Genomic DNA, 27,090 nt, shown 5'->3' on the forward strand with positions numbered 1-27,090 from the left:
ATTGCTTTTGAGAAAGCCAGAAACATGTTATGGTCCAACAAGCTGCTTGTATAATATAACCCGTGTAAAAGACTTGTGCTAGCATGTGATGCGTCGTCGTACGGAGTCGGGTGTGTATTACAACAAGCTAACGTTGCGGGGAAGTTGCAACCTGTTGCCTATGCTTCCAGGAGCTTGTCTAAGGCCGAGAGGACCAACAGCATGATTGAGAAGGAGGCATTAGCGTGTGTGTTTGGGGTAAAGAAAATGCATCAGTACCTGTTTGGCCTCAAATTTGAGCTGGAAACCGATTACCAAGCCCCTCATATCCCTGTTCGGTGAAAACAAGGGGATAAATACTAATGCCTCAGCCCGCATACAAAGGTGGGCACTCGCGCTATTAGCGTATAACTATCCCATCCGCCACAGGCCAGGCACCGAGAACTGTGTGGCCCACCACGGGGGTGGAAATGGTGCAGCCTGCAAACTTGTTGATGGTGGCGCAGCCCGCAGACTTGTTGATGATCATGGAAGCGTTTGAAAATGATAAATGACCTGTCACGGCCAGCCAGATTAGGACTTGGACCAGCCAAGATCCCCTGCTGTCCCTAGTAAAAAAACTCTGTACTGCATGGGAGCTGGGCCAGCATCCCTGTTGAAATGCAAGAGCTAATCAAGCCGTTCCAGCGGCGAAAGGATGAGCTGTCCATTCAGGCAGACTGCCTGTTGTGGGGTAACCGCGTTGTGCTACCCAAAAAGGGCAGGGAGACGTTCATCTCTGATCTCCACAGCACACACCCGGGTATAGTAATGATGAAAGCGATAGCCAGATCCCACGTGTGGTGGCCCAGTATCGACTCTGACTTAGAATCCTGTGTACGGCAATGCAGCGTGTGTGCTCAGTTGAGCAACGCGCCCAGAGAGGCACCACTAAGTTTGTGGTCCTGGCCCTCCATACCATGGTCGAGGATCCATGTTGACTATGCGGGCCCGTTTCTCGGTAAAATGTTCCTGGTGGTGGTGGATTGAATGTAAAATAATGTCGGGAAGCACCGCCACCGCCACCATCGAAAGCCTGAGGGTCATGTTTGCCACCCACAGCCTGCCTGACATACTGGTCAGTGACAACGGGCCATGTTTCAGCAGTGCCGAATTTAAAGAAATCATGACCAACAATGGGCTCAAACATGTCACCTCGGCCCCGTTTAAACCAGATCGGGCAGTACAAACCATGAAACAGAGCCTTAAACGAGTCACAGAAGGCTCACTCCAAACCTGCCTGTCCCGAGTACTGCTCAGCTACCGCACGAGACCGCGCTCGCTCACAGGGGTGCCCCCGGCTGAGCTACTCATAAAAAGGACACTTAAAACCAGACTCTTGCTGGTTCACCCCAACCTGCATGATCAGGTAGCGAGCAGGCGGCAGCAACAAAATGTAAACGATGGTCATGCCACTGCGTCACGGGAAATTGATCTGAATGACCCTGTGTATGTGCCAAACTATGGACGTGGTCCCAAGTGGATCGTGGGCACGGTGATAGCTAAAGAAGGGAGTAGGGTATTTGTAGTCAAACTCGACAATGGACAAATTTGCAGAAAGCACCTGGACCAAACGAGGCTGCGGTTCACAGACTACCCTGAACAAGCCACAGCAGACACCGCCTTGTTCGAGCCCACAACACACACCCAAAGGATCAACGACACCACGCCGGACCAGGAAATCGAACCCATCACGCCCAACAGCCCAGCAAGGCCAGGCTCACCCAGCAGCCCTGCAGGGCCAACAACATGCCAGCCCAGCGAGGGCACAGCCAACACACTAGAACAGACATTTGTACCGAGGCAGTCCACCAGGGAAAGAAAGGCTCCCGACCGCCTCACCTTGTAAATAGTTTTCACTGACTTTGCGGAGGAATGATGTTGTGTATCTGTAAAGCATGCACTCCCATGCTCCGCCACTCGGGAGCGCATCCCCTGAAGTCCCAAGGGATCCCAGCATCCCTCGGGAGCACTGTATATAAGCCGGCCCCTAAGGCCTGTTACTAACCCTGGAGTGTCTTAATAAAGACTGAGGTCACTGTTACTTTAAGCTCCCTGTGTGCAGTCTCATCTGTGTTAAGAACATAACACAAACCATGGTCCAGGGTCCACGTAGATTTCGCTCGCCCCTTTCTAGAAAAGATGGGTTCTTTGTAGCAGTGGACGCTTACTCTAAATGGATTGAATGTATAATAATGTCATCGTGCATGTCCACTGCCACCATTGAAAGCTTCAGGCCATGTTTGCCACCCATGTTCGCCCGACATCCTTGTTAGTGACAATGGACCATGTTTCACCAGCTCGGAATTCAACATGTTCATGATCCGCAATGGCATCGAGCATGTCAGGTCTGCTCCGTTTAAGCCCGCATCCAATGGTCAAGCGGAACGGGCAGTCCAAACTATCAAGCTGAGCTTGAAACACGTGACGGACGGTTCCCTGCAGACCTGGTTATCTCGGGTTCTGCTCCGCTACCGGATGCGACCCACTCGCTTACTGGTATTCCCCCTGCAGAATTGTTAATGAAGAGAGCACTCAAAATCAGGCTCTCCTTAGTCCACCCAGATTTCAATGGTCATGTAGAAACCTGGTGTCACCAGCATAACGTGTACCACGATTACGTGACATTGAGGCTAATGACCCTGTGTTTGTTCTTAATTACGGTCATGGTCCCAAATGGGTTGCTGGCATTGTTTTTGCCAAGGAAGGGAATAGAGTGTTTGTGTCAAACTTTTGAATGGACAAATGTATAGAGAGCATTTGGATCAGACCAAACGGCGATTCACTGACAGCCAAGAACAGTTTGAAGAGGACATTAGCATCATTGATCCACCAACATATACCCAACCAGCAACCGACCTCGCTGTTAACCACGAGGATGAACTCACCATGCCCGACCGTCTGATCAGACCAGTCGCGCTGCAGTGCAGCAATGATCCGACCAACTCACCCATGCCAGGACTTCAGCCCAGAAATGTAGAGCCCCGGATTGCCACAACTTGTAAATAACTTGTATCTAAGACTTTGGCGGGGGGGGCAGTGATGTTATATATGTAAACTTTACTAGTGTGTAAGACTTGCCACCAGGGGACGCACCTGTTGGAGACCCAAGGGTCACCTGCACACCTTGGGCAAGCAGGTATAAAAGGCAGTCTGCCATGCTGCTTCCTCATTCTGGAGTTACATGAAAGAGACCAAGGTCACAACAGTTTGAGCTTACAGTATGCAGTCTTGTGGAGTTATTCGGAACACAACAAAATGTATATATGTTAAACAGGCTGCAGTGGTGATTCTTCTTGATCAACTGTTTTTCTTTTACAGTTTATTATTGTAAATGTAATAGTTCCAAAGCTTTTACCTGCTGTAAATAATCTGTTTGATTAAAAGTGAAGTTTTGTTTTGGGACAGAAGAAATTCACTTTTTAGTGAAGTAATCTGAAGTGATATTCCCTGTCGGTCGTTTCCTCTGCTTTCATTTTTGCTATGCGTGATTTAGCATTTTAAAACAGGAATGCTGTACAGATGTTAATAATAATCTTATCAGCCTTTGAATTTTTATGCTGTATTGCAGAAATTGATTTATTCTTGATTAGAGGAAGTTTCCTTTATTTTGTTAAGTCAATTGCTTTGCCAATTCCACATTAATGCTGTGTGGCATGCTTATTAATGCTTGTTGGTATGATAATTTGGTAATCTGATCCTGTTGTTTGCAATGGGTTCCGCTTCATACGGAACAGACTAATCTAGTTTGCCCCTAATCTACTTAAACACAAACACTGGTCTTACACTGTATCTTCAATGTAGCTGGCAATATTTCTGGTTTAATTTAATCTTAAAAGAATTATTTTAAAAATCTTTACTGTATATCAATTCAATTTCAGGTAGACAAGAAAATTCTGCATTTGGACTTTATTGCTAAATTGGTTTATTACACAATTGTTCTGCAGAATTATTTCAGTCATTTCGTAAGTTTGTTAATGACAAGTAAACCATGCGAAAGCACCGTATAAAATGTATACACATACTTGAATGGCTCCAATCCTATTTTATCAGTCTTCCATTCATTAACTTATGTATTTTTGACACATTTTTACATATCTTATTTCTCAAAATCACAATGCAATTTGTAAATTGTCTATTTAAGAGGTCCAAAACTAATAACGGTTTCATGTTATTCAGTAAAGTTATTTGAATGTCATCTAGTATTGTACAAGACACGAGTTACATCACCACGATTAAAGCAGTCATTGATGAGGACATGAAATTTCAAGATGGCCATTCAAAGTGTGATCTGTAGACTTCGAACTATAAATGCACTGAATAATTTAAATAACAATTTTTATTTTGGTGGAAGCAAACAATATTGTTACATTTTTGTGGTTCTTCGAGCTTTGCAAATGGTTAGGATGGGATGTGCTTCTTATGATTCCAGTGATCTGGTTACATGTGGAGTTTGTTATTGTTGTATCTTACTATGAATCTGAAAGATCAATTTTTTTTGTCTCTTATGATTTTGGCTTCCAGTGGTGTTGTGCATTCCAGTTATTGCAACTTGGTATTGTGTGATTACCACATCAAACAACAAATGGTAGCTGTGGTCCCCTTTGTTTAGTTGCCTTTTGGTTGAACTTGAGTGGGCGATGCTTTTTTTTACTCGTACAGGGAGAATGAGTGGAGCCGATGCAGTACATAAATGTGTTTTATGAGTGGGTTTTTATTTATCCATACACGGGATGTGGGCGTCACCAGCAAGGCCAACATTTATTGCCCATTTCTAATTTCCCTCAAAGGTGACGGTGAGCCGCCGCCTTTAATACGTGGCATGTCAGAGGGCAGTTAAGAGTCAACCACGTTGTTGTGGGTCTGAAATCACATATAGGCTAGACCCGGTAAGGATGGCAGATGTCCTTCCCTAAAGGACATTAGTAAACCAGATGGGTTTTTATGACAATCTTTCATGGTCACTGTTACTGACACTAGTTTTTTATTCCAGATTTATTTAATTAACTGAAATTGAAATACCCAGCTGCCGTGGTGGGATTTGAACTCTCCAGATTATAAGTGCAGGCCTCTGGATTACTAGTCCAGCAACATAACCATTATGCTAACGTACCCACATACATGTGGACAATTCTTGAGTTTTTAAAATGCTGTGCTGATACCTATATTCTGTTGAAAGAAGAAAGACATGCATTTATATAGCGCCTTTCACGACCACCGGTTGTCCCAAATCGCTTTACAGCCAATAAAGTACTTTCTGAAGTGTAGTTACTGTTGTAATGTAGGAAACGCAGCTCAGCAAGCTCCCACAAACAGCAATGTGATAATGACCAGATCATCTGTTTTTTTTAAAGTCATATTGAGGGATAAATATTGGCCCGGACACTGGGATTAACTCCCCTGCACTTCTTTGAAATAGTGCCATGGGATCTTTTGTGTCCACCTGAGAGAGCAGACAGGGCCTTGGTTTAACGTCTCTTCCGAAAGACAGCACCTCCGACAGTGCAGTACATCCTCAGCATTGCATTGGAGTGTCAGCCTAGATTTTTGTGTTCAAGTCCCTGGAGTGAGACACTAAGCCACGGTTGACTCTGGTTCTGTTATATGTGCACTTTAGTAACAATTTAGAGGAGAAAAAAGGTATTGGTTTGTTTACTTGGCAAATTCATTCTGATTCTTGGTAGAGACATTTTACTGAAGAAAAGTTTTATTGGAATTTATTATTAACATTGGTGCTACCACATTGACAGAGATTCAAATAAATTATCCCCCAATTTATTGCTGTATGCATATGTCATTGGCACAGGATGAAGTTGCGCAGCTTAACATGGTCTCACTTCTTTGATCTAGCATTCAGATCCAGTCCTAAGTGAAATAAGCATCAGTAATCTCTATTTCGCCCCTCTTAATAAGTCTATTAAAGAAGGTTGTCTTGACAATTGGCACATCTAGACCGACATTTAGAGTAAAAAAATTGCAACATTGTACTTGACCCCTTGTTGCAACACATTCTTTCTTTAACACTTATAAAGATTACATATACATTTATTTGTTGCAGTAGCAACCCTTAGTTGCAAGGGAGTTATCGAATCATAGAATAATACAGCATAGAAGGAGGCTATTCAACTAATTGTGCCTGTGCTGGCTCTTTGGTAGAGCAATCCAATTAGTCCCCTCCTCTTTCCCCATAGCCCTGTAATTTTTTCCCTTAAATTATTTATCCAATTCTCTTCCGCATGTTAATATTGAATCTGCTTTCACCGCCCTTTCAGGCATTCAAGATTGCAATTCGCTGCGAAAAAAAATGTTTCCTCATATCGCCTCTGGTTCTTTTACCAATCACCTTAAATCTGTGTTCTCTGGTCCTCTTCTGCCACGGGGAACAGTTTCGTAAATCTCTTCTGCACCCTCTCCAAGGTGTTGACATCCTTCCTAAAGTGTGATGTCCAAGATTGAACACACTACTCCAGCTGAGGCCTAACCAGTGTTTTATAAAGGGTTAGCATAACTTGCTTTTGTATTCTCTGTCTCTGTTAATAAAAACAAGGTTTCATGTGTTTTTTAACTGCCTTATCAACTTGTCCTGCCACCTTCAATGATCTGTGTACATACACCCTCAGGTCTCTCTGTTCGTCCACCCACTTTCTGTACCATTGAGTTTATATTGCCTCTCCTCCATTCTTCTTACTAGAACTAATCACTTCACATTTCTCTGCATTAAATTTTATCCACCACATGTTTGCCCATTTCACCAGTCATCTGTCTTCCTCAAGTCTGTTACTATCCTCCTCATTGCTTACTACATTTCCGAGTTTCGTATCACCTGCAAACTTTGAAATTATGCCCTGTATACCCAAGTCCAGGTCATTAATATATATTAAAAAGAGCAGTGGTCCAAATACCGACCCCTGGGGAATACCACTGTATACTTCCCTCTAGTCTTAAAAACAACCTCTGCTTTCTATCCCTTAGCCAATTTTGTATCCATGCTGCCATTGTCCCTTTAAATCCCAAGGATTTAATTTTGTTAACAAGTCAATTATATGGTACTTTGTCAAGTGCCTTTTGAGAGTCCATAGAGACAACAGCAACCCTCTCCATTACTTCATCAAAGAACTGGATCAAGTTAGTCAAACCCAATTTGCCATTAACAAATCAGTGCTGACTTACATTTATTAGCCCATCCTTTTCCAAATGCCAATTAACTTTGTCCCGGATTATTGTCTCAAAGTTTGCCCACTAGTGATGTTGGGCTGACTGGCCTGTAGTTGCTGGGTTTATCCCTCTCTCCTTTTTTGGACATTTGCAATCCTCCAGTCCTCTGGCACCAACCCCATATTTATTCAAGGAGGATTGGAAGATGTGGCCAGAGAATCACCAATTTCCACCTTTACTTCCCTCAGTAATCTATGATGCATCCCATCCGGACCGGTGACTTTTCCACTTTGAGGAGTGCCAATCTATTACATCCTGTTTATCTGTTTTTATCCTAACCAATTGTCGCTACTGCCCCCTTATATTTTCCACTTTTCTAGAGGATTTTGTTTTTAGTCCCTAATTGCCCCCACCCTTCCTTTGGCTACCCTTTTACTATTTATGTGTTTATAAAATACATTTGTTTTCCCTTTTATGTTAGCTGCTCAATCTATTCTTGCACACTCTCTTTCTCCTTCTTATTCCCTTCTTTAGATTGCCTCTGTCTTTTCTACTTTCAGCTTGTTTCTCAAGCTGTTCGACCGTACAATTGTCATAGGCCTCCTTTTTCTTTCTCATTTTAGCCTCTATATCTTTAGTCATCCAGGGAGCTCTAGCGTTGGATGCCCTTCCTGCGCTCTCATAGGAATATGTCTACTCGGTACCCAAACCATCTTCTCTTTGAAGGCCTCCCATTGTTCAATTTTGCCTACCAATTTTTGATTCCAATCTACCTGCCCAGATCCCTTTTCAACTCACTGAAGCTAGCCCTCCTCCAGCTAAGTATTTTTACGCTTGATCACACCATTCCTTTTCCATAACTATTCTAAACCTGCTGATATTATGATCTCTGTTCCCAAAATGCTCTCCCACTGAAACATGCTCTACTTGTTTCACTTCATTTCCCAGAACTAGATCATTGGTTTGCAATTTGTTGTTCATAAGGATTTAATTATTATGTAAAATGTTGCTGCAAGTCATTAGAAGAACTATTTAAGAATTATGTTTGAAATCTTGTAAATGAAAGATGCATTTTTGAGCCTTTTATTTCATGGGAGTATTTTTAAAAAAAACTTTCTTTCTTCTCTTGGGTGTGATGCCTACAGAGCGCATGCAGCCTGCCATCAGGCCACTACCAATGTCCCCTTCAAGCAGCTTCTCATCATCATCATAGATAGTCCCTCGGAATCGAGGAAGACTTGCTTCCACTCTTAACATGAGTTCTTGGGTGGCTATACATTCCAATACGAGAACCCCAGTCTCTGTCACAGGTGGAACAGATAGTCATTGAGGGTGAGACTGGTTTGCCGCACGCTCGTTCCATTGTCTGCACTTGTTTTCTGCATGCTCTCGGCGACGAGACTCGAGGTGCTCAGCGCCCTCCCGGATGCACTTCTTCCACTTAGGGCGGTCTTTGGCCAGGGACTTCCAGTGGGGATGTTGCACTTTATCAGGGAGGCTTTGAGGGCGTCCTTGTGACATTTCCGCTGCCCATTTTTGGCTCGTTTGGAGTTCCGAGTAGAGCACTTGCTTTGGTAGTCTTGTGTCTGGCATACAAACTATGTGGCCCGCCCAGCAGAGCTGATCAAGTGTGGCCATTGCTTCACTGCTGGGGATGTTGGCCTGGTCGAGGACATTAACGTTGGTGGGTCTGTCCTCCCAGGGGATTTGTAGGATCTTGCGGAGATATCGTTGGTGGTATTTCTCCAGCGACTAGAGGTGTCTACTGTACATGGTCCATGTTTCTGAGCCATACAGGAGGGCGGGTATTACTACAGCCCTGTAAACTATGCTTGGTGGCAGTTTTGAGGACCTGGTCTTCAAGCACTCTCTTCCTCAGGCGGCCGAAGACTGCATTGGCGCACTGGAGGCGGTGTTGGATCTTGTCGTCAATGCCTGCTCATGTTGATGGAAGGCTCCTAAGATAAGGGAAGTGGTCCACGTTATCCAGGGCCGCGCCGTGGATCTTGATGACTGGGGGGCACTGCTGTGCGGTGAGGACAGGCTGGTGGAGGATCTTTGTCTTACTGATGTTTAGTGTAATGCACATGCTTTCGTACGCCTCAGTAAATACGTCGACTATGTCCTGGCGTTCAGCCTCTACGTGCGCAGACGCAGGTGTCGTCCATGTACTGTAGCTCGATGACGGGGGTTGGGGTGGTTTTGAATCTGGCCTGGAGACGGCGTAGGTTGAACAGGTTCCCACTGGTTCTGTACTTTAGGTCCACTCCAGCGGGGAGCTTGTCGACTGTGAGGTGGAGCATGGCAGCGAGGAAGATTGAGAAGAGGGTTGGGTGATGACGCAGCCCTGTTTGACCCCAGTCCGGACATGGATTAGGTCTGTGATTAGGCAGCTTCTAGGAGGTGATAGGAACACCTAAAGAATAACTCCAGCAACTGCTTTTTTTTCTTGTTTCCCCTCCTTCCCACTGCTGCCCCATTTTAGAAGTGTCCACAGCTTCTGCTTGGAACTTGTTCAGTTGATGAGCATCTGGTCAGCAACCAAGTGGAGTGGCACTCAAATCTGCCTGTATCTCTGCACGATGGTACTGGATGTTAGTGTGTCCATGAAAAATACATTTTAAAGTTCCTTAATGTGGAAACATTTACAAGGTAGTGGTGCCCGAAATGGACAATGTTTGTTTTATTAAAATAGAAGTAACTAAAGTTTATAGTGTTGGGAGACTGAAATATTTACTGTATATATTTAAATGTTAAAAATGCATTGACTATTAATGCTGTGATATAACATTTAGCATATGCTGTGTTCTGATTATAGCTAATAGAAGATGAAATAGCAACAATTCTTAAATCCACCTTGAAAGGGCTGGAATATCTACACTTCATGAGAAAAATTCATCGAGACATCAAAGCTGGAAATATTTTACTGAATACAGAGGGGCATGCAAAGCTTGCAGATTTTGGTGTTGCAGGGCAGCTGACAGTAAGTAACCAATAAGATTAAACTTAAATAGTTGATGTCGTTCAGGTACGGCATGGTTCGATGCAGAGTAAAACTTCTTTTACTCAATAGCAACAATGTGATTCATTTCCAGCCTCGAGGGGAACTCTCACTGTGCCACTGTGACATTACCCAGTGGCCTTTCTTAGCAACATTGCCAATAAGAATGGAATTAGGGACAGTTTCATGTAGTGTCCCCCTACTTGCTAGGAGCTGGGCTGACTGAGAGTATTCAAATATCTTTCACAGACAGTACACTTTCATCTCTGTAGCTTTGGCTGAATTCAAAACACAATCTGTGCTGAAAGATCTGCCACCTTTTTACTCTTCTCTGAACCAGCTCCAGTTTATATAAAGTTAAAAAATAAAATCTGAACTAAAAATAGAAAATGCTGGAAATACGGAGCAGGTTAGTCAGAACTAGACTTTTCTCTTTACAGATAATTTCATTGCAAGCATGTATCCTTCATTGGAACTGTAGACCCGATGAAGAGTACACATCCCAAAATATCACCATCTTGGCTTTTCCTTTTACAAATGCCAACTAACCTCTGCAAAGAAAATAGCAGAGGGGAGAAACTATAGATTCAGTTTTCCGATGGTCATGTCTGACAGCATATGGTAGTTGTTGGGACCAGAATAGTAGAGCTGGGTATCATCAGTGTACACATGGCAGTTAATACTGCCTACAAATGATGTCACTGAGAGGCAGCGTGCAGATGAGTAAGATGAAGCTGAAGGATAGATCATTGGGAACACTAGAGGTGAAGGTGCAGTGGTGGGAAAAGCCATTACTGGATATGTATTTGTTGCGTTCAGATAGGTAGGATTGGATCCATGTAGGGTCAATGCTACAGAGCTGGATAACTGAGCAGAAGTGATGAAGGAAGATGGCATAGTATTAAACTCTGCACTGGTGAGAGAGAACACATCGTGGACACGATCACAGAGGATGTCATTTGTGATTTTCGCCAGAGTTGTCTTTGTGTTGTGAAATGGGCGGAAGGCTATTGGGAGAGATTTAAACAGGAAGCTTTTGAAGAGATGGGCACTAAACTGGGAGGTGACAACACGTTCAAGGACCTTGGAGAGAACCAAGAGGTTAGAAATGAGACTGTACTTGGAGAAGACAAATGCGGCCAGGATCATTTATTCAAGAGGGGTTAATGATAATGGCTTTAAACAGACGAGAAACAGTGCCTAAGGGAACGAGGGATTAATGAATATCAGCGAGCATGAGGAACAAATAGGGGATGATAAATGGTCATGAGATGAGGAGAGGGGTAAAGGGAGCAGGAGGTGGTTCTAGTCGAAGAGATAATGTCGAAGAGGGCATGGGAGAGATTGGCGGGATGCTGGGGTGGGGTGGGGGGAGGGATTACAGTAACATCTTTCACATTAATAAACACAAAAAATAAAAAGTTGCATTCAGTGAATCAGAAACACGAGTTGGAGTCGGCCAAAAGGGGTAGGTCATTTTAGGATTGGGATGAAATTTCTACACTTGTGTGAATCTTTGGAATTCTCTACCCCAGAGGGCTGTGGATGCTCAGTCGTTGAGTATATTCAAGACAGAGCTGGATAGATTTTTGGATACTAAGAGAACCAAGGGATATAGGGATAGTACAGGAAAGTGAAGTTGAGGTAGAAGATCAGGCAGGATTTTATTGAATGGTGGAGAAGGCTTGAAGGGCCGGAAGCCTACTCCTGCTCCTATTTCTTATATTCTTATGGAGGCCTGCTGGAATCATTGTTTTACATATAACTTTTTAAAATTCCTTAACATTTTTTAGTAACTAACAATACAAAGAGTAATAAAGCAGTATTAATATAATACACTGTTGCCATGAATTCATATTTCATCAATACAGAATATAAATACTTGCACAGTCCCTAAATTATAGATACTGTGCATCTGAATTGTCTCTGTGCACCTATAGGAGTACCTATAGATGAAGCTAATTCCTTGTATGAATTACAATTGGAAGCAGATGATTATTGAAGGATGGGGGCGGCAGGCAGGTGATGACGATTGCACTGAGTCCGTGTACATATTAGTAATAAAGAAGCAGGAGTTTCCTCATTGCAGAACCGGCCCAAAGTTGCATGTCCTATGGGAGCAGTCAAAATTACATCATCTGTCAGACAAATTTCCCAAATGTGTTCATTGCTGTTATAAAACGATCTGCTGAATAGTTTTCCCAGAGCTGTAGGTTGATATTTTCTATCAGGCTACATACTTTTTCCTTGTATTTACTTGATTCTACAACAAACAGGAAAAATATGGGACAAACAGAGTGAAAATGCATTAAGGAAAGTATGAAATCTGAATAATTAGCTCTGGCGTGTCTCCTGAATCCACACATGTCATTTCCACAGTGGGCCCCATCCATCTTAAAGTGCAAGATTTGGTGATGCCTGGGTACGTCCCTATGGATATGCATCCCACCTCGTCTGTTATACCTATTATGTGTTTTGTGTTTATTTTTGATAGATCCATTCTGAATTTTGTGATAGATGTAATAAGCAAGGTAATTGAACTGGGAAGTAGAAAGATGTGAGCTCAAAACGCATGTTTCAGGAAGCTGCCATAATGAGCAGTAATATACAGTACCAGTCTAAATTTCTTTCTTACCACATTGTTATTATCAGAGAGAAATAGAAGGGAAATTGAAAGATGCTAATGTGAACAAAATTAGGCACTAGAACACTCTGGTGTACAATTGGAGGGTTGATTTAAGTCCACATGTTCTGAAACAAGAATCTTTTAAAAAAAGAACACTTTTAAAACCCGAAGACGCTACTGTGCTGCCAAACTTCAGAATCCCCACCTAAGTTCAAGCAGAGTATCGTGCTACACCCCACTCTCCTGTCCTTTCCTACTAAATAAGTTGTCTAACTCCACTGGTACATTTTGCATACAATCTTGCGGTATACTCTCAACTTTAAAGAAAGAAAGACTTAGATTTATACAGCGCCTTTCACGACCACTGGACGTCTCGGAGCGCTTTACCGCTAATGAAGTTCTTTTTGAAGTATAGGAAATGCGGCAGTCAATTTGCGCACAGCAAGCTCCCACAAACAGCAATATGATGATGACCAGATAATCTGTTTTTTTGTTATGTTGATTGAGGGATAAATATTGGCTAGGACACCAGTAAAGAAACTGGTAAGGGATAAAAATTAAATACATAGAGGAATATATATGAAAACTAAAAGGCACTCATTTACAATTTTCACTGAAAAATCCTTGAACCGCATTTAATAAAATCTGAACTTCATTTATTCAGTCATTATCGATCAGTGGCCCTGATTTTCTCCCATTCATGGTATTAATGTCACTAGTGTTACAAAATAGCACCACGTCCAGCTCACCGTGGGCAAAGCGATGGGGGTTCTGAGGTATATGTGCTGAAATAAAATCAAGTTATTTGTTTTTTTCTGTAGTGACCCAGCAATTGGATCACTATTAGCTATAATTTGTATTGGCTCATCTGAACAAGAAACATATGGGGCTGAAATTCCACCGATCTTCCCATAACTCTGGCGGGACACTGGCTGAAGCCCCAGGGCAGCAATGGAAATGGTCATTTCCACCATCTCCCAAGGGGTTCTGCCAGTGTCCCACCAGAGTTGCAGCAGAAAACTGATGGAACCCTCATTGGATGCAATTATTTGCTCTTTTTGTCTGTACATTTAAAAGAGAAAGCCAAGTTTCATTATTGTGTGACCTCTTATAGGGCCCAAGTTTCCACATGATTTGCGCCTGATTTTTAGGAGCAACTGGTGGAGAACGGACTATCTTAGAAATCGCAATTCTCCACATTTTTTTTTCTGCAGTTCTAGTCAGGTAGAACAGTTCTACTTTGGAACAGAATTTTTTTCTTCAAAAGGGGGCGTGTCCGGCCACTAGCGCCTGATTTCAAAGTTTCCACAGTGAAAACGTACTCCAAACTAACTTAGAATGGAGCAAGTGAAGATTTTTGGAGAACTGAAAAAACCTGTTCTACACATTAAAAAATCAGGTGCAGGTTACAAATTAGGCGTCCAGAACGAGGTGGGGGGGAGGGGGGGGGGGAAGGGAAGTCATTACATTCTACAATAAATCCTTATTTATACTTCTACAAATATTATACAAATAAATCCAACCTGAATAAACATTTATAAGCAAGGAAAAGATTAAATAAACCATCTTTCTACCTGTGTGAAAGTGCTTCAGCCACGGAGAATGCTGCAGTCAGCCTCACAAGTTGAGGCACCCATTCGTTCCTGCGGGGGGGGGCGGGAGGAGGCGCCCGTTCGTTCCCACGGGGGGGGGAGGGGAGGAGGATGCGCCCGTTCGTTCCCGCGGGGTTGGGAGGAGGCGCCCGTTCGTTCCCGCGGGGGGGGTGGTGGGGGAGGAGGCGCCCGTTCGTTCCCGCGGGGGGAGGAGGAGGCGCCCGTTCGTTCCCGCGGGGGGAGGAGGAGGCGCCCGTTCGTTCCCGCGGGGGGAGGAGGAGGCGCCCGTTCGTTCCCAAGGGGGGGGGGAGGAGGCACCCGTTCGTTCCCGCGGGGGGGGGAAGGAGACAGTGAGAAGGCTGCAAGAAGCCTCAGTGCTGATGGCAATGTGCTTTTATTAAAAAAATGTTCAAAAATTAAACAGCTACAAAGAATTACAAAAATGGCCGAGTGCCAATGTTTTCTTCACACTGCGCACGCGCGAACGCTCCAACGCGCACGCGCAGCGTTGCCGGCAGGAAATAAACTAATTTAAATGGTACCCGCCCCCTCCCACTTACAAAATTGGCGCGAGTGTAGGCTCCGCCCCCCTTGGCACCGCGCCAAACAGACGAGCTGCAAAGCGCTCCAGAATCACGCGTTTTTTTTCCGCCGCCGTTTTAGGCGCGAAAAACGGGCGCCCAGCTCGGAGGGGCACCCGTTTTTTAGTGCGGTACTTTTAGTTTTAATTACTTTTACATATTAGATAAGATTTGACAAACAGTAGTCAGGAGCTATTACAGGAAAGATGCTTACAAATGCAATGAGATTCCGAAGTACTTTGTCAATTAGTAATAAAACTAATTGTGATGTGACTTGCAGGACACAATGGCAAAACGCAACACTGTGATAGGAACGCCTTTTTGGATGGCGCCAGAAGTGATCCAAGAAATTGGCTACAATTGTGTTGCAGACATCTGGTCTTTGGGAATCACAGCAATTGAAATGGCAGAAGGCAAACCGCCCTATGCAGACATCCATCCAATGAGGGTAAGTGGCAGCATAATAAGAGTCATTGTGGCAATTCTAAATGTAATTACAGGCAATATCCGTTTTGTAATGCACATTTATTTGAAGGAGTGGTTTTAATAATGGAACATAATATGGAAACCAGATATAATACCATTTTGTGAGGGAAATTTACGTAGTTTGCAATAAAATACCAGATCTACTTTTAGAAATGAGGCTAGCGCTATTGGAAATCACACTGTTACTGTTGTTGTTTGCACTTAATCTAGCAAATGAGCCATTTGAAACTTTTCCTCCATTTTCTTCTCCAGTTCAGGGTATAATGGGAGGCAGTGGTAAGGATGCTTTATTTTGTTGGTCTATTATTACCTACACTGAAAAATTAATGATTTTAAGGTGATCAGTAAGTTTGAATGTTAATCAACCGTCAGTGTTTGAGAAAATAATACTGTTATTGTATTCGTTTCGATTAACACCTGGAATTTGTATATTTTTGCTACTTTTGGCTTGGGGCTACTAAATACGGAAACGAGGGAGAAATTAATAGAAGAATATGCTGATACAGTTAAATAAAGAATGGTGGGGGGAGGCTCGTGTGGAGCATGAATGCCGGCATGGACCTATGGGGCCGAATGGTCTGTTTCTGTGTTGTAAATTCTATGGTGGTCCTTTGTATTACTTATATTGCTTTTTTCAGCTTGATGATCAGCTGTGTCTTCATCTGACTCTGGAATGCAGCAGTGCGAGGCCCCTTTCTATAAGAGGCCATCTCATACTTCGGGCTTGATATTCTGGAGTATAATTTTAGTGATGTGTCAAATTAGATTTATCAAGCCCTTGGATAAATTGTTGTGCCTCCTGGACACATAATAAACTTGTTTGTCTTTTTTAATGCTTTTGAGAAAGCTGATGCTTCCACTTGTGCTCTGAACATGTTGCAAATTTTGGTGTGGAACCATGCCCATCCATGCTCGTCTACAATTAGATTCGAAAAATCAAAATAATATATTTATATTGTGCTAATTAGATTGAAGGTACAAAATGCTGACATCTTGAGTGCTCTCTCTTTTGAGCTGGATATGGAATGCATGGATCCAATACAAGGCAGTGCTTTTCCTACATTGTTCAAATGTGGCTAAAATTTAACATTAGAACAACCCCCCTTCACCCAGTATTGCTCCCTTTCAGTGCTTTTTGGCTTGACATGTTTTCTCTTTCTGTGTCTTGTCTATAATAAATAGTACATTGATAGCAACTGTGCTGATCTTGAGGGGAATTTTACACTCTGGACTTGTTTATTGGGAAATCCTCATAATAATTGATAGCTCTGAGAAAGAGTTGATTCTTGTTTGACTCCAAAATTGGAAAGGAAGTATTCTTGTCAATGGCTTTACCCAATTTCTCTACATTTTAGGATGTGCAAAACGAGACAGCTCGATTTTTTTAGATTGTAAAACTACATCTGCATAGAATCATAGAAATTTACAGCACGGAAGGAGGCCATTTGGCCCATCGTGTCCGCGCCGGCCGACCAAGAGCTATCCAGCCTAATCCCACTTTCCAGCTCTTGATCCGTAACCCTGTAGGTTATGGTACTTTAAGTGAACATCTAAACATTTTTTAAATGTGGTGAGGGTTTCTGCAGTGAGTTCCAGACCACCACTAACCTCTGGGTGAAGACATTTTAAATCTATGTCCCCTGGTTGTTGACCCCTCTGCCAAGGGAAACAGGTCTTTCCTATCCACTCTATCCAGGCCCCTCATAATTTTATACACCTCAATTAGGTCACCCCTCAGCCTTCTCTGTTCAAAAAAAACAGATTTAGCATCTCCAATCTTTCCTCATAGCCAAAATTCTCCAGTCCAGGCAACGATCTTTGAATCTCCTCTGCACCCTTTCCAGTGCAATCACATCTTTCCTGCAATGTGGTGACCAGAGCTGCACACAGTACTTCAGCTGCGGCCTAACCAATGTTTTATACAGTTCAAGCATAACGTACTTGCTTTTGTATTCCATGCCTTGCCTAATAAAGGCAAGTATTCCATATGCCTTCTCGACCACCTTATCTATCTGGCCTGCTACCTTCAGGGATCTGTGGACCTGCACTCCATGGTCCCTTTGTTCCTCTATGGGATATGAGTAGAGTTTTGATTCAGTTCAAGTTAATAAATGGTGAAAGATGGGAGGCCGACCTGGTGTGCATTGGAATAGTCGAGTCTGGAGGTAACAAAAGAATGAATCAAGGTTTCAGCAGTAGATGGGCTAAGGCAGGGGCAGAAATGGAAGATGTTATGGAGGTGGAAGTAAGCAGTCCTTGTGGTGGAGAAGATATGGGTCGGAAGCTCAGTTCAGCATCTAATAGGGCACTGAGATTTTGAACAGTCCGGTTCAGCCTGAGATATTGGCTGTTGAGGGCAATGGAATCGTTGGCAGTGGAATGCAGTTTGTGGTGGGGATGAAGCCAATGGCTTCGCTCTTCCCAATGTTTAATGTGGAGGAAATTGCAGCTGATCCAGGACTGAATGTCAGACAAGTAAGTTGACAATGCAGACAATGGAGGGGTTGAAAAAGATGGTGGAGTGGTAGAGCTGGATGTCATCAGTGTATGTGTGAAACTTGATGTTATGCCTTAGGATGATGTCCCCAAGGGGGCGGGGGCATTTAAATGAGAAATAGGAGGGGACCAAGAATAGATCCTTGGTGGATGCTAATGGAGCGGGGACAGGAAAAGATGTCATTGAAGGAGATTATCTGGCTATGCCTGGATAGCTAACAGTGGAACCAGGTGAGGGCTATCACACTCAGCTGAAAAACGGAGAAGAGGCGTTGAAGGAGGATGGCAAAGTTGACCAAGCCAAAGGCTACCGAGAGGGCGAGAAGGGTGAGGAGGGATAATGCACCACGGTTACAGGCACATCGGGATGTCATTTGTGTCTTTGATTAGGGACATTTCAGTGCTGTGGCAGGGGCGGAAACTCTGAGAGATTGCGACTTGGAATTGCGTAATAAATGGGTACAGATTTGGAGGCGACAACCCAGTCAAGGACTTTGGAGAGGTTGGAGATGGAGCGGGAGCCTGCAAGGACAGAGGGAGTCATGGGTAAATTTTTTGAAGAGGGGGTGATGACTGCCTATTTATAAGGGAGGGCGAAAGTACCTAAGGAGGGGAAGCCATTTATAATGTCAGCAAACATGGGGGCCGGGAAGGGAGGTTGGGATGTCAGCAATTTAGTGGGAATTGAGCGAAGAGTGCAGGAGTTGGGTCTCCTGGACAAGATGAGCTTGGAGATGACATGAGAGAAACTAAAGAATGATACGAGTGTAGGGCTACAGCAAGAGGGATCATTGGCTTGATAGTCAAGGGTAAGGGAGGGATGCGACAAAAACATCTGAAACGATGGTCTCAATCTTGGCAGATGAGAACAGGGCCCACTTGATGTGATCCAGCTAGAACTGGTGATGAATGGCTAAACATTAGCCATACACATTCAAGTCTGAGCCCTTTGGATTTAAGGAAGCAAAGATGGGGTCCATATCAGATGGAAAAACCAGGGTAGGAGAGAGTAAGGATTTTACTGGGGCAAGGACAAAAAGGTTTAGCTGAGGGAATGATTGAGCAAATGAAGAGCTGAGAAGTACTGTGGCAAATGGAGGATCAAAGGCTAGACAGTTGTGAGTTTGAAAGCACAATGGTAAGTGACTTGCGGGAGAGGTTTCCAGGGGCGGATGCAGAATAAAGTGGGGTTAAAAGGGGGATGAAACTGGCAAGGGATACAAGGAAGTGATTATTGAAGGCCTTGTCAGTGGTTGAGATGATGGGAATAGAAACATAGAAAATAGGTGCAGGAATAGGCCATTCGGCCCTTCGAGCCTGCACCACCATTCAATAAGATCATGGCTGATCATTCCTTCAGTATCCCTTTTCTGCTTTCTCTCCATACCCCTTGATCCCTTTAGCTGTAAGGGCCATATCTATTTCCCTCTTGAATATATCCAATGAACTGGCATCAACAACTCTCTGCAGCAGGGAATTCCACAGGTTAACAACTCTCTGAGTGAAGAAGTTTCTCCTCAGCTCAGTCCTAAATGGCCTACCCCTTATCCTAAGACTGTGTCCCCTGGTTCTGGACTTCCCCAACATCGGGAACATTCTTCCAGCATCTAATCTATCCAGTCCCGTCAGAATTTTATATGTTTCTATGAGATCCCCTCTCATCCTTCTAAACCCCAGTGTATAAAGGCCCAGTTGATCCAGTCTCTCCTCATATGTCAGTCCAGCCATCCCTGGAATCAGTCTGGTGAACCTTCGCTGCACTCCCTCAACAGCAAGAACGTCCTTCCTCAGATTAGGAGACCAAAACTGAACACAATATTCCAGTTGGGGCCTCACCAAGGCCCTGTACAACTGCAGTAAGACTTCCCTGCTCCTATACTCAAATCCCCTTGCTCTGAAGGCCAACATACCATTTGCCTTCTTCACCGCCTGCTGTACCTGCATGCCAACTTTCAAGGACCGATGAACCATGACACCCAGATCTCGCTGCACCTCCCCTTTTCCTAATCTGCTGCCATTCAGATAATATTCTGCCTTCGTGTTTTTGCCACCAAAGTGGACAACCCCACATTTATCCACATTATACTGCATCTGCCATGTATTTGCTCATTTGCCTAACTTGTCCAAATCACCCTGCAACCTCTTAGCGTCCTCCTCACAGCTCACACTGCCACCTAGTTTAGTGTCATCTGCAAACTTGGAGATATTACACTCAATTCCATTATCTAAATCATTAATATATGTTGTAAAGAGCTGGGGTCCCAGCACCGAGCCCTGCGGCACTCCACTAGTTACTGCCTGCCATTCGGAAAAGGACCCGTTTATCCCGACTCTCTGCTTCCTGTCTGCCAGCCAGTTCTCTATCCACGTCAGTATATTACCCCCAATAGCATGTGCTTTAATTTTGCACACCAATCTCGTGTGGGATCTTGTCAAAAGCCTTTTGAAAGTCCAAATACACCACATCCACTGGTTCTCCCTTGTCCACTCTACTAGTTACATCCTCAAAAAATTCCAGAAGATTTGTCAAGCATGATTTCCCTTTCATAAATCCATGTTGACTTGGACCAATCGTATCACTGCTTTCCAAATGCGCTGCTATTTCATCTTTAATAATTGAACATTTTCCCCACGACTGATGTCAGGCTAACCGGTCTATAATTACCCGTTTTCTCTCTCCCTCCTATTTTAAAAAGTGGTGTTACATTAGCAACCCTCCAGTCCATAGGAACTGATCCAGAGCCGATAGACTGCTGGAAAATTATCACCAATGCATCCACTATTTCTTGGGCCACTTCCTTAAGTACTCTGGGATGTAGACTATCAGGCCCTGGTGATTTATCAGCCTTCAATCCCATCAATTTCCCTAACACAATTTCCTGCCTAATAAGGATATCCTTCAGTTCATCCTTCTCACTAGACCCTCGGTCCCCTAGTACATCTGGAAGGTTATTTGTGTCTTCCTTCGTGAAGACAGAACCGAAGTATTGGTTCAATTGGTCTGCCATTTCTTTGTTCCTCATTATAAATTCACCCGAATCCGACTGCGAGGGACCTACGTTTGTCTTCAATAATCTTTTTCTCTTCACTTATCTATAGAATCTTTTGCAGTCAGTTTTTATGTTTCCGCCAAGCTTCCTCTCGTACTCTATTTTCCCCTTCTTAATTAAACCCTTTGTCCTCCTCTGCTGAATTCTAAATTTCTCCCAGTCCTCCGGGTTGCTGCTTTTTCTGGCTAATTTGTTTGCCTCTTCCTTGGATTTAACACTATCCTTAATTTCCCTTGTTAACCATAGTTGAGCCACCTTCCCCGTTTTATTTTTACTCCAGACAGGGATGTACAATTGTTGAAGTTCGTCCATATGATCTTGAAAGGTTTGCCATTGCCTATCCACCGTCAACCCTTTAAATATCATTTGCCAGTCTAATCTAGCCAATTCGCGCCTCATACCGTCAAAGTTACCTTTCCTTAAGTACAGGACCCTAGTTTCTGAATTAACTTTGTCACTCTCCATCTTAATAACGAATTCTACCATATTATGGTCACTCTTCCCCAAGGGGCCTCGCACAATAAGATTGCTAATTAGTCCCTTCTCATTACACATCACCCAGTCTAGGATGGCCATCTCTCTAGTTGGTTCCTCGACATATTAGTCTAGAAAACCATCCCAAATACACTCCAGGAAATCCTCCTCCACCGCATTGCTACCAGTTAGGTTAGCCCAATCAATATGTAGATTAAAGTCGCCCATGATTACTGCTGTACCTCTATTGCACACATCCCTTATTTCTTGTTTGATTCTGTCCCCAACCTCACAACTCCCACTAGCGTTTTCTGTCCTTTGGTATTCCGTAGCTCCACCCATACCGATTCCACATCATCCAGGCTAATGTCCTTCCTTACAATTGCATCAATTTCCTCTTTAACCAGCAACGCCACCCCGCCTCCTTTTCCTTTCTGTCTATCCTTCCTAAATGCTGAATACCCTTGGATGTTGAGTTCCCAGCCTTGATCACCCTGGAGCCATGTCTCCGTGATGCCAATCACATCGTATCCGTTAACTGCTATCTGCGCAGTTAATTCGTCCACCTTATTCCGAATACTTCTCGCATTGAGGCACAGAGCCTTCAGGCTTGTTTTTTTAACACACTTTGACCCTTTAGAATTTTGCTGTAAAGTGGCCCTTTTTGTTTTTTGCCTTGGGTTTCTCTGCCGTCCATTTTACTTTTCTCCTTTCCATCTTTTGCTTTTGTTTCCCTCTGTCTCCCTGCATCGGTTCCCATCCATATTAATATGGCAGGTTCCCTGCCATATTAGTTTAACTCCTCCCAAACAGCACTAGCAAACTAGGACATTGGTTCCGGTCCTGCCCAGGTGCAGACCGTCCTGTTTGTACTGGTCCCACCTCCCCCAGAACCGGTTCCAATGCCCCAGGAATTTGAAGCCCTCCCTGCTGCACCACTGCTCAAGCCACGTATTCATCTGAGCTATCCTGCGAATAGAGCTGCAATGTGAGATGGCAAGGTTGAGAGTTTTCTGTGACTATGGGTAGGAGAGTCAACTGTGAGTCAAGTTTCCGTCAAAGCCATCATGATGGTGCCATCATCTGTAATAAGGTTACGGATGGCAACGGCCTTGTTTGCGAGTGAACGAACATTCTGGAGGGAGATGCGGAGACGGCTGGTGATAGCTGATATTATGGCCGGGTCCACAGGGTCAGTGGTGGGAGGGATGTTGGTTGGCAAGATTAGCCTCCAGCGAATGTGATGGGTGGGAAATTCAGCAAGAGAAGAGATTGGGACAGTTGGGATTGTTGCTCATAAGGAGGTATTGACAAATCTTTCGCTGGGCCCTTCAGAGAATGCCAAGAGAACCATACAGGGATCCTATGGGCTTATGCAAGTGTGAGTCAAGCCTGGAATGGCGGCAGGAGAGTAGGAAGGCAAAGGAATAGTCTTCTCCTTCGGCGGTCCCTCATGTCGAGGGTGACTTGTTCCACACCAAAAAGGGATGAGTTCACAGGTGTTTCAATGAAGGACCTGATATTCCAGATCCCAAACTACATGTTGAAGAGTGGAAGATGCCTGTGTTGGATTTTTTTAACGTGTGGTGGCTGTTGCACACCAGCCACCACACGGGCTTAATAGAGCTAGGTCTTGGTCCAGTGGCAAGGATTGACCAAGATGACTGGAGACCGGATCTGCTACATGGACCTAGTGCGCACATATATTGCAGTGTGGGCTGGCCCGTACTGCCAATGGGCCTTCTCCTCTTCTGGGCCCCGAACTCACGACTCTCCTGCGCCCTGATCACGTCGCTCCACGATCACTCGCCGCTCCTGCGCCCAACTTCGCCGCACCTGCTGTACCTGCCCACGCTCCAATCAGCGACCTGGACCTTGGTGATGTCCAATCCAGTCGCTCTCCAACATGCGCTGTACCATGAAGGCCTTTGAAGGCCCCGACCTACTGATGGTCCTTGCAGGTCGGGGCTGCTGTGCTGAATGCTGGGTCAGGCCACACGCTGCTCATTTGAAGACCCCGACCGACAGGTAGTCTCATCATAGATATATATCAAACATGCAATGACCTTTGGTTGCCGATGGCATGTCCTTTGCCCAATCACATGCCTGAATTTCCTACTGCGACACCTGAAAGTTTACCGATTTATCCTGTTCCGAATCTTTTGAAGCTGCCATGTATGCAACTGTTGCGGAGGAATATATGGTTCTTGCCAAGGGGGGGAGTGGGTGTGTGGACGGGAGGGAGGTGGTGAATAAACCAATGTTAGTTACATGATTACGCAGCGCAAGTGCAAGTACCAAGAGGCACCAGCTGAATCATCTCCATTGTAGGCTAGAAGCATGTTCCCACTTCCACAACATAAGGGAAGCACAGATAAAAGGCCATTGGGACCATGCGCAAACTATGTGTAACATAGACTACCGTGGACTCAATCCCATCTATATAAACTCCATGAGGAGAATACTCTGCATAAATATTCCTCAATGCCAAAAGATAATCAAGTAAAAATGTAGAATTAAATGTTTATCCTCAAATCTACACTGGCCTCCGTAAAGTTGAGGTCATCCAAAACTCTGCTGCCTGTGTCCTAACTCGCACCAAGTCCCAGTCACCCATCACTCCTGTGCTCGCTGACCCACATTGGCTCCCGGTTAAGTAAAGCCTCAATTTTAAAATTCTCATTGTTTCTTTCAAATCCCTCCATGGCCTCGCCCCTCTCTATCTCTGTAACCACCTCCAGCCCTACAACCCTCCGAGATATCTGCACTCCTCCAATTCTGAACTTTTGAGCATCCACCATCACCGTTCCACCATTGCCGGCCGTGCTTTCAGCTGTCTGTGCCCGAAGTTCTGAAATTCCTTCCCTAACCTCTCCAGCTCTCTACCTCTCCTCCTTTAAGACGCTCCTTAAAACTTACCTCTTTTACTGATGGTGCATACAAATCTGGTCACGAACGCAAAGTGTTGAAAATAAAGATTTCAATGTTTGACACATTAACAGAAACTTTACATGAATATTGCATAAAACACCCAAGTGCCTACCCTTGTGTGTTGTTTGTGAGATGGGGATGTGATAATGTGGATAGAGAGAGGAATGGGTGGAGGTGCAAGGTAAGTTGTTGTGAGTAAGGATGTGCAGGAGTAGGGTCGGGAGGGCAGAGAGATGGGGATGTGATGAGAGGCACAAGAGGATGAAGGTAAGTATGGATTTTTACTTGCATTTCCTGATCTAATGAAATCATTGAAAGGTTTGCGGCACTGCACCCGGGTCCTCCTGTGCAATGTGCAGCCCGGCAGCGTTGGTCTCTTGGGGAGGTCTTTTCCACCCATCGTAAGGAAAGAGAACCTCCCTGCGTGCTCTGATTCCCTCCATAAGCATATGGAGGGAGTCATGGGAGAGCCTGGGTGCAGCCCTGCACCTCTGTGCAGTGATTGAACATAAGAATTAGCCATTCAACAAGATCATGGCTGATCTGGCCGTGGACTCAGCTCCACTTACCCGCCCGCTCCCCGTAACCCTTAATTCCCTTATTGGTTAAAAATCTATCTATCTGTGACTTGAATACATTCAATAAGCTAAGCTCAACTGCTTCCTTGGGCAGAGAATTCCACAGATTCACAACCCTCTGGGAGAAGAAATTCCTTCTCAACTCGGTTTTAAATTGGCTCCCCCGTATTTTGAGGTTGTGCCCCCTAGTTCTAGTCTCCCCGACCAGTGGAAACAACCTCTCTGCCTCTATCTTGTCTATCCCTTTCATTATTTTAAATGTTTCTATAAGATCCCCCCTCATCCTTCTGAACTCCAACGAGTAAAGACTCAATCGATCATCATAAGGTAACCCCCTCATCTCCAGAATCAGCCTCGTGAATCGTCTCTGTATCCCCTCCAAAGCTAGTATATCCTTCCTTAAGTAAAGTGATCAAAACTGCACGCAGTACTCCAGGTGCAGCCTCACCAATACCCTATACAGTTGCAGAAGGACCACCCTGCTTTTGTACTCCATCCCTCTCGCAATGAAGGCCAACATTCCATTCGCCTTCCTGATTACCTGCTGCACCTGCAAATGAACTTTTTGGGATTCATGCACAAGGACCCCCAGGTCCCTCTGCACCACAGCATGTTGTAATTTCTCCCCATTCAAATAATATTCCCTTTTACTGTTTTTTTTTTCCCCAAGGTGAATGACCTCACACTTTCCGACATGGTATTCCATCTGCCAAACCTTAGCCCATTCGTTTAACCTATCCAAATCTCTTTGCAGCCTTTCTGTGTCCTCTACACAACCCGCTTTCCCACTAATCTTTGTGTCATCTGCAAATTTTGTTACACTACACTCTGTCCCCTCTTCCAGGTCATCTATGTATATTGTAAACAGTTGTGGTCCCAGCACCGATCCCTGTGGCACACCACTAACCACCGATTTCCAACCCGAAAAGGACCCATTTATCCCGACTCTCTGCTTTCTGTTCGCCAGCCAATTCAATTAGTGTTTGTAGCACTTCAATGCTGTACAGCATTGACAGCATAAACGTCATAATTAAGGTGGCTATGGTCCCTTTAAGGAAACCGGCTCAAGACACGTCATCAAATGACATCATCAGACTCGCTCCATTTAATTGGGCTGGGAATCGCATGGGGCATGCTGAACAAGCCCATTAAGGTAACTTCATTCTATACAGCGGACTGGAGCCAGCAGCAAGGCTGCGACCCACCATCGCCACAGGCAGCACCGGATCCGCCGAGGTGAGCAAAATCTCAGCCTAGGAGTTCTTTGAGGGGCAGGGTGTCAAGTGATTAGACTGACCATTGAGGAGATCATATAAAAAGATTAACACTAGTGAATGTGACGTACACTCATTTGCTATGTTGACCCTGCAGTATTAATTAGAATCCATGTGGCAAGAGGATAAACTGATAAATACTTATAAGGTAAAAACTATTTTTTTTTTTAAATGAATTTTGTCCGAAATCAAATGATTAGTAGAACTAACAAGTAGAATGCCTGGATTCAACTTTTTGTATTGTTAAGGCTTGGAAACGGTTACAAAAATACAGATTAGAAATTAGAAGTTGCAATTAATTCAAAGTAATTACACTTGATTAAATTGGAAAACTATGTCCAGAATGCATTAACCAAATAGCAGCTAAGAAGTGATTTTGATCGTGTTCGTGTCCGTAAATGGATATGTCACACATCTGGCAACACTTTAAAAATTGCACTTTTGTAGTGCTTTATCCTGGATCAATGGCGAAAGTAGCAATACAATAGGATGCTATAGTTGGGCATATGTAAAATGCTGTGAATAATGTAATAAGTGAGTGTTGTGTGCTGGATACGCATGTGCCTTCATGTTGCCTAATATCGCAAGAAGAAAATCATTCAATTATAATTGGTTACGATTAAACTTGTATGAAGGTATGTATAGATCCTTAGGTATGAAGTCTCAGTGTGCCAAAAAGTGCTTTTACAATCCACTATTTGAAAAGTGATATTTGCTACACATCATCTTCCAATATTTGTCAAGCTAATACCGTGGTTAGAAAAAAAATTCAAGTTGCACTTTCTTCCAATCAGTGTTTTTCCAGTGTTATTTGACCTGACTTCATAA

The 27,090-nt window shown here is 44.1% G+C and overlaps 1 protein-coding gene across 1 annotated transcript in view; it reads left to right on the plus strand.

Moving 5' to 3' along the window:
- stk3 (serine/threonine kinase 3 (STE20 homolog, yeast)) overlaps nt 1-27,090 on the plus strand; it is a 598,462-nt gene that overhangs the window by 166,816 nt on the left and 404,556 nt on the right. Inside the window, exons 5-6 of the mRNA XM_070877027.1 lie at nt 9,992-10,156; nt 15,254-15,421. Of these exons, the coding sequence (XP_070733128.1) occupies nt 9,992-10,156; nt 15,254-15,421 (333 nt within the window). The remainder of the gene's footprint in view (nt 1-9,991; nt 10,157-15,253; nt 15,422-27,090) is intronic.

The sequence above is a fragment of the Pristiophorus japonicus genome, chromosome 1, assembly GCF_044704955.1.
Source record: "Pristiophorus japonicus isolate sPriJap1 chromosome 1, sPriJap1.hap1, whole genome shotgun sequence".
In the NCBI taxonomy this organism is placed as follows: domain Eukaryota; kingdom Metazoa; phylum Chordata; class Chondrichthyes; family Pristiophoridae; genus Pristiophorus; species Pristiophorus japonicus.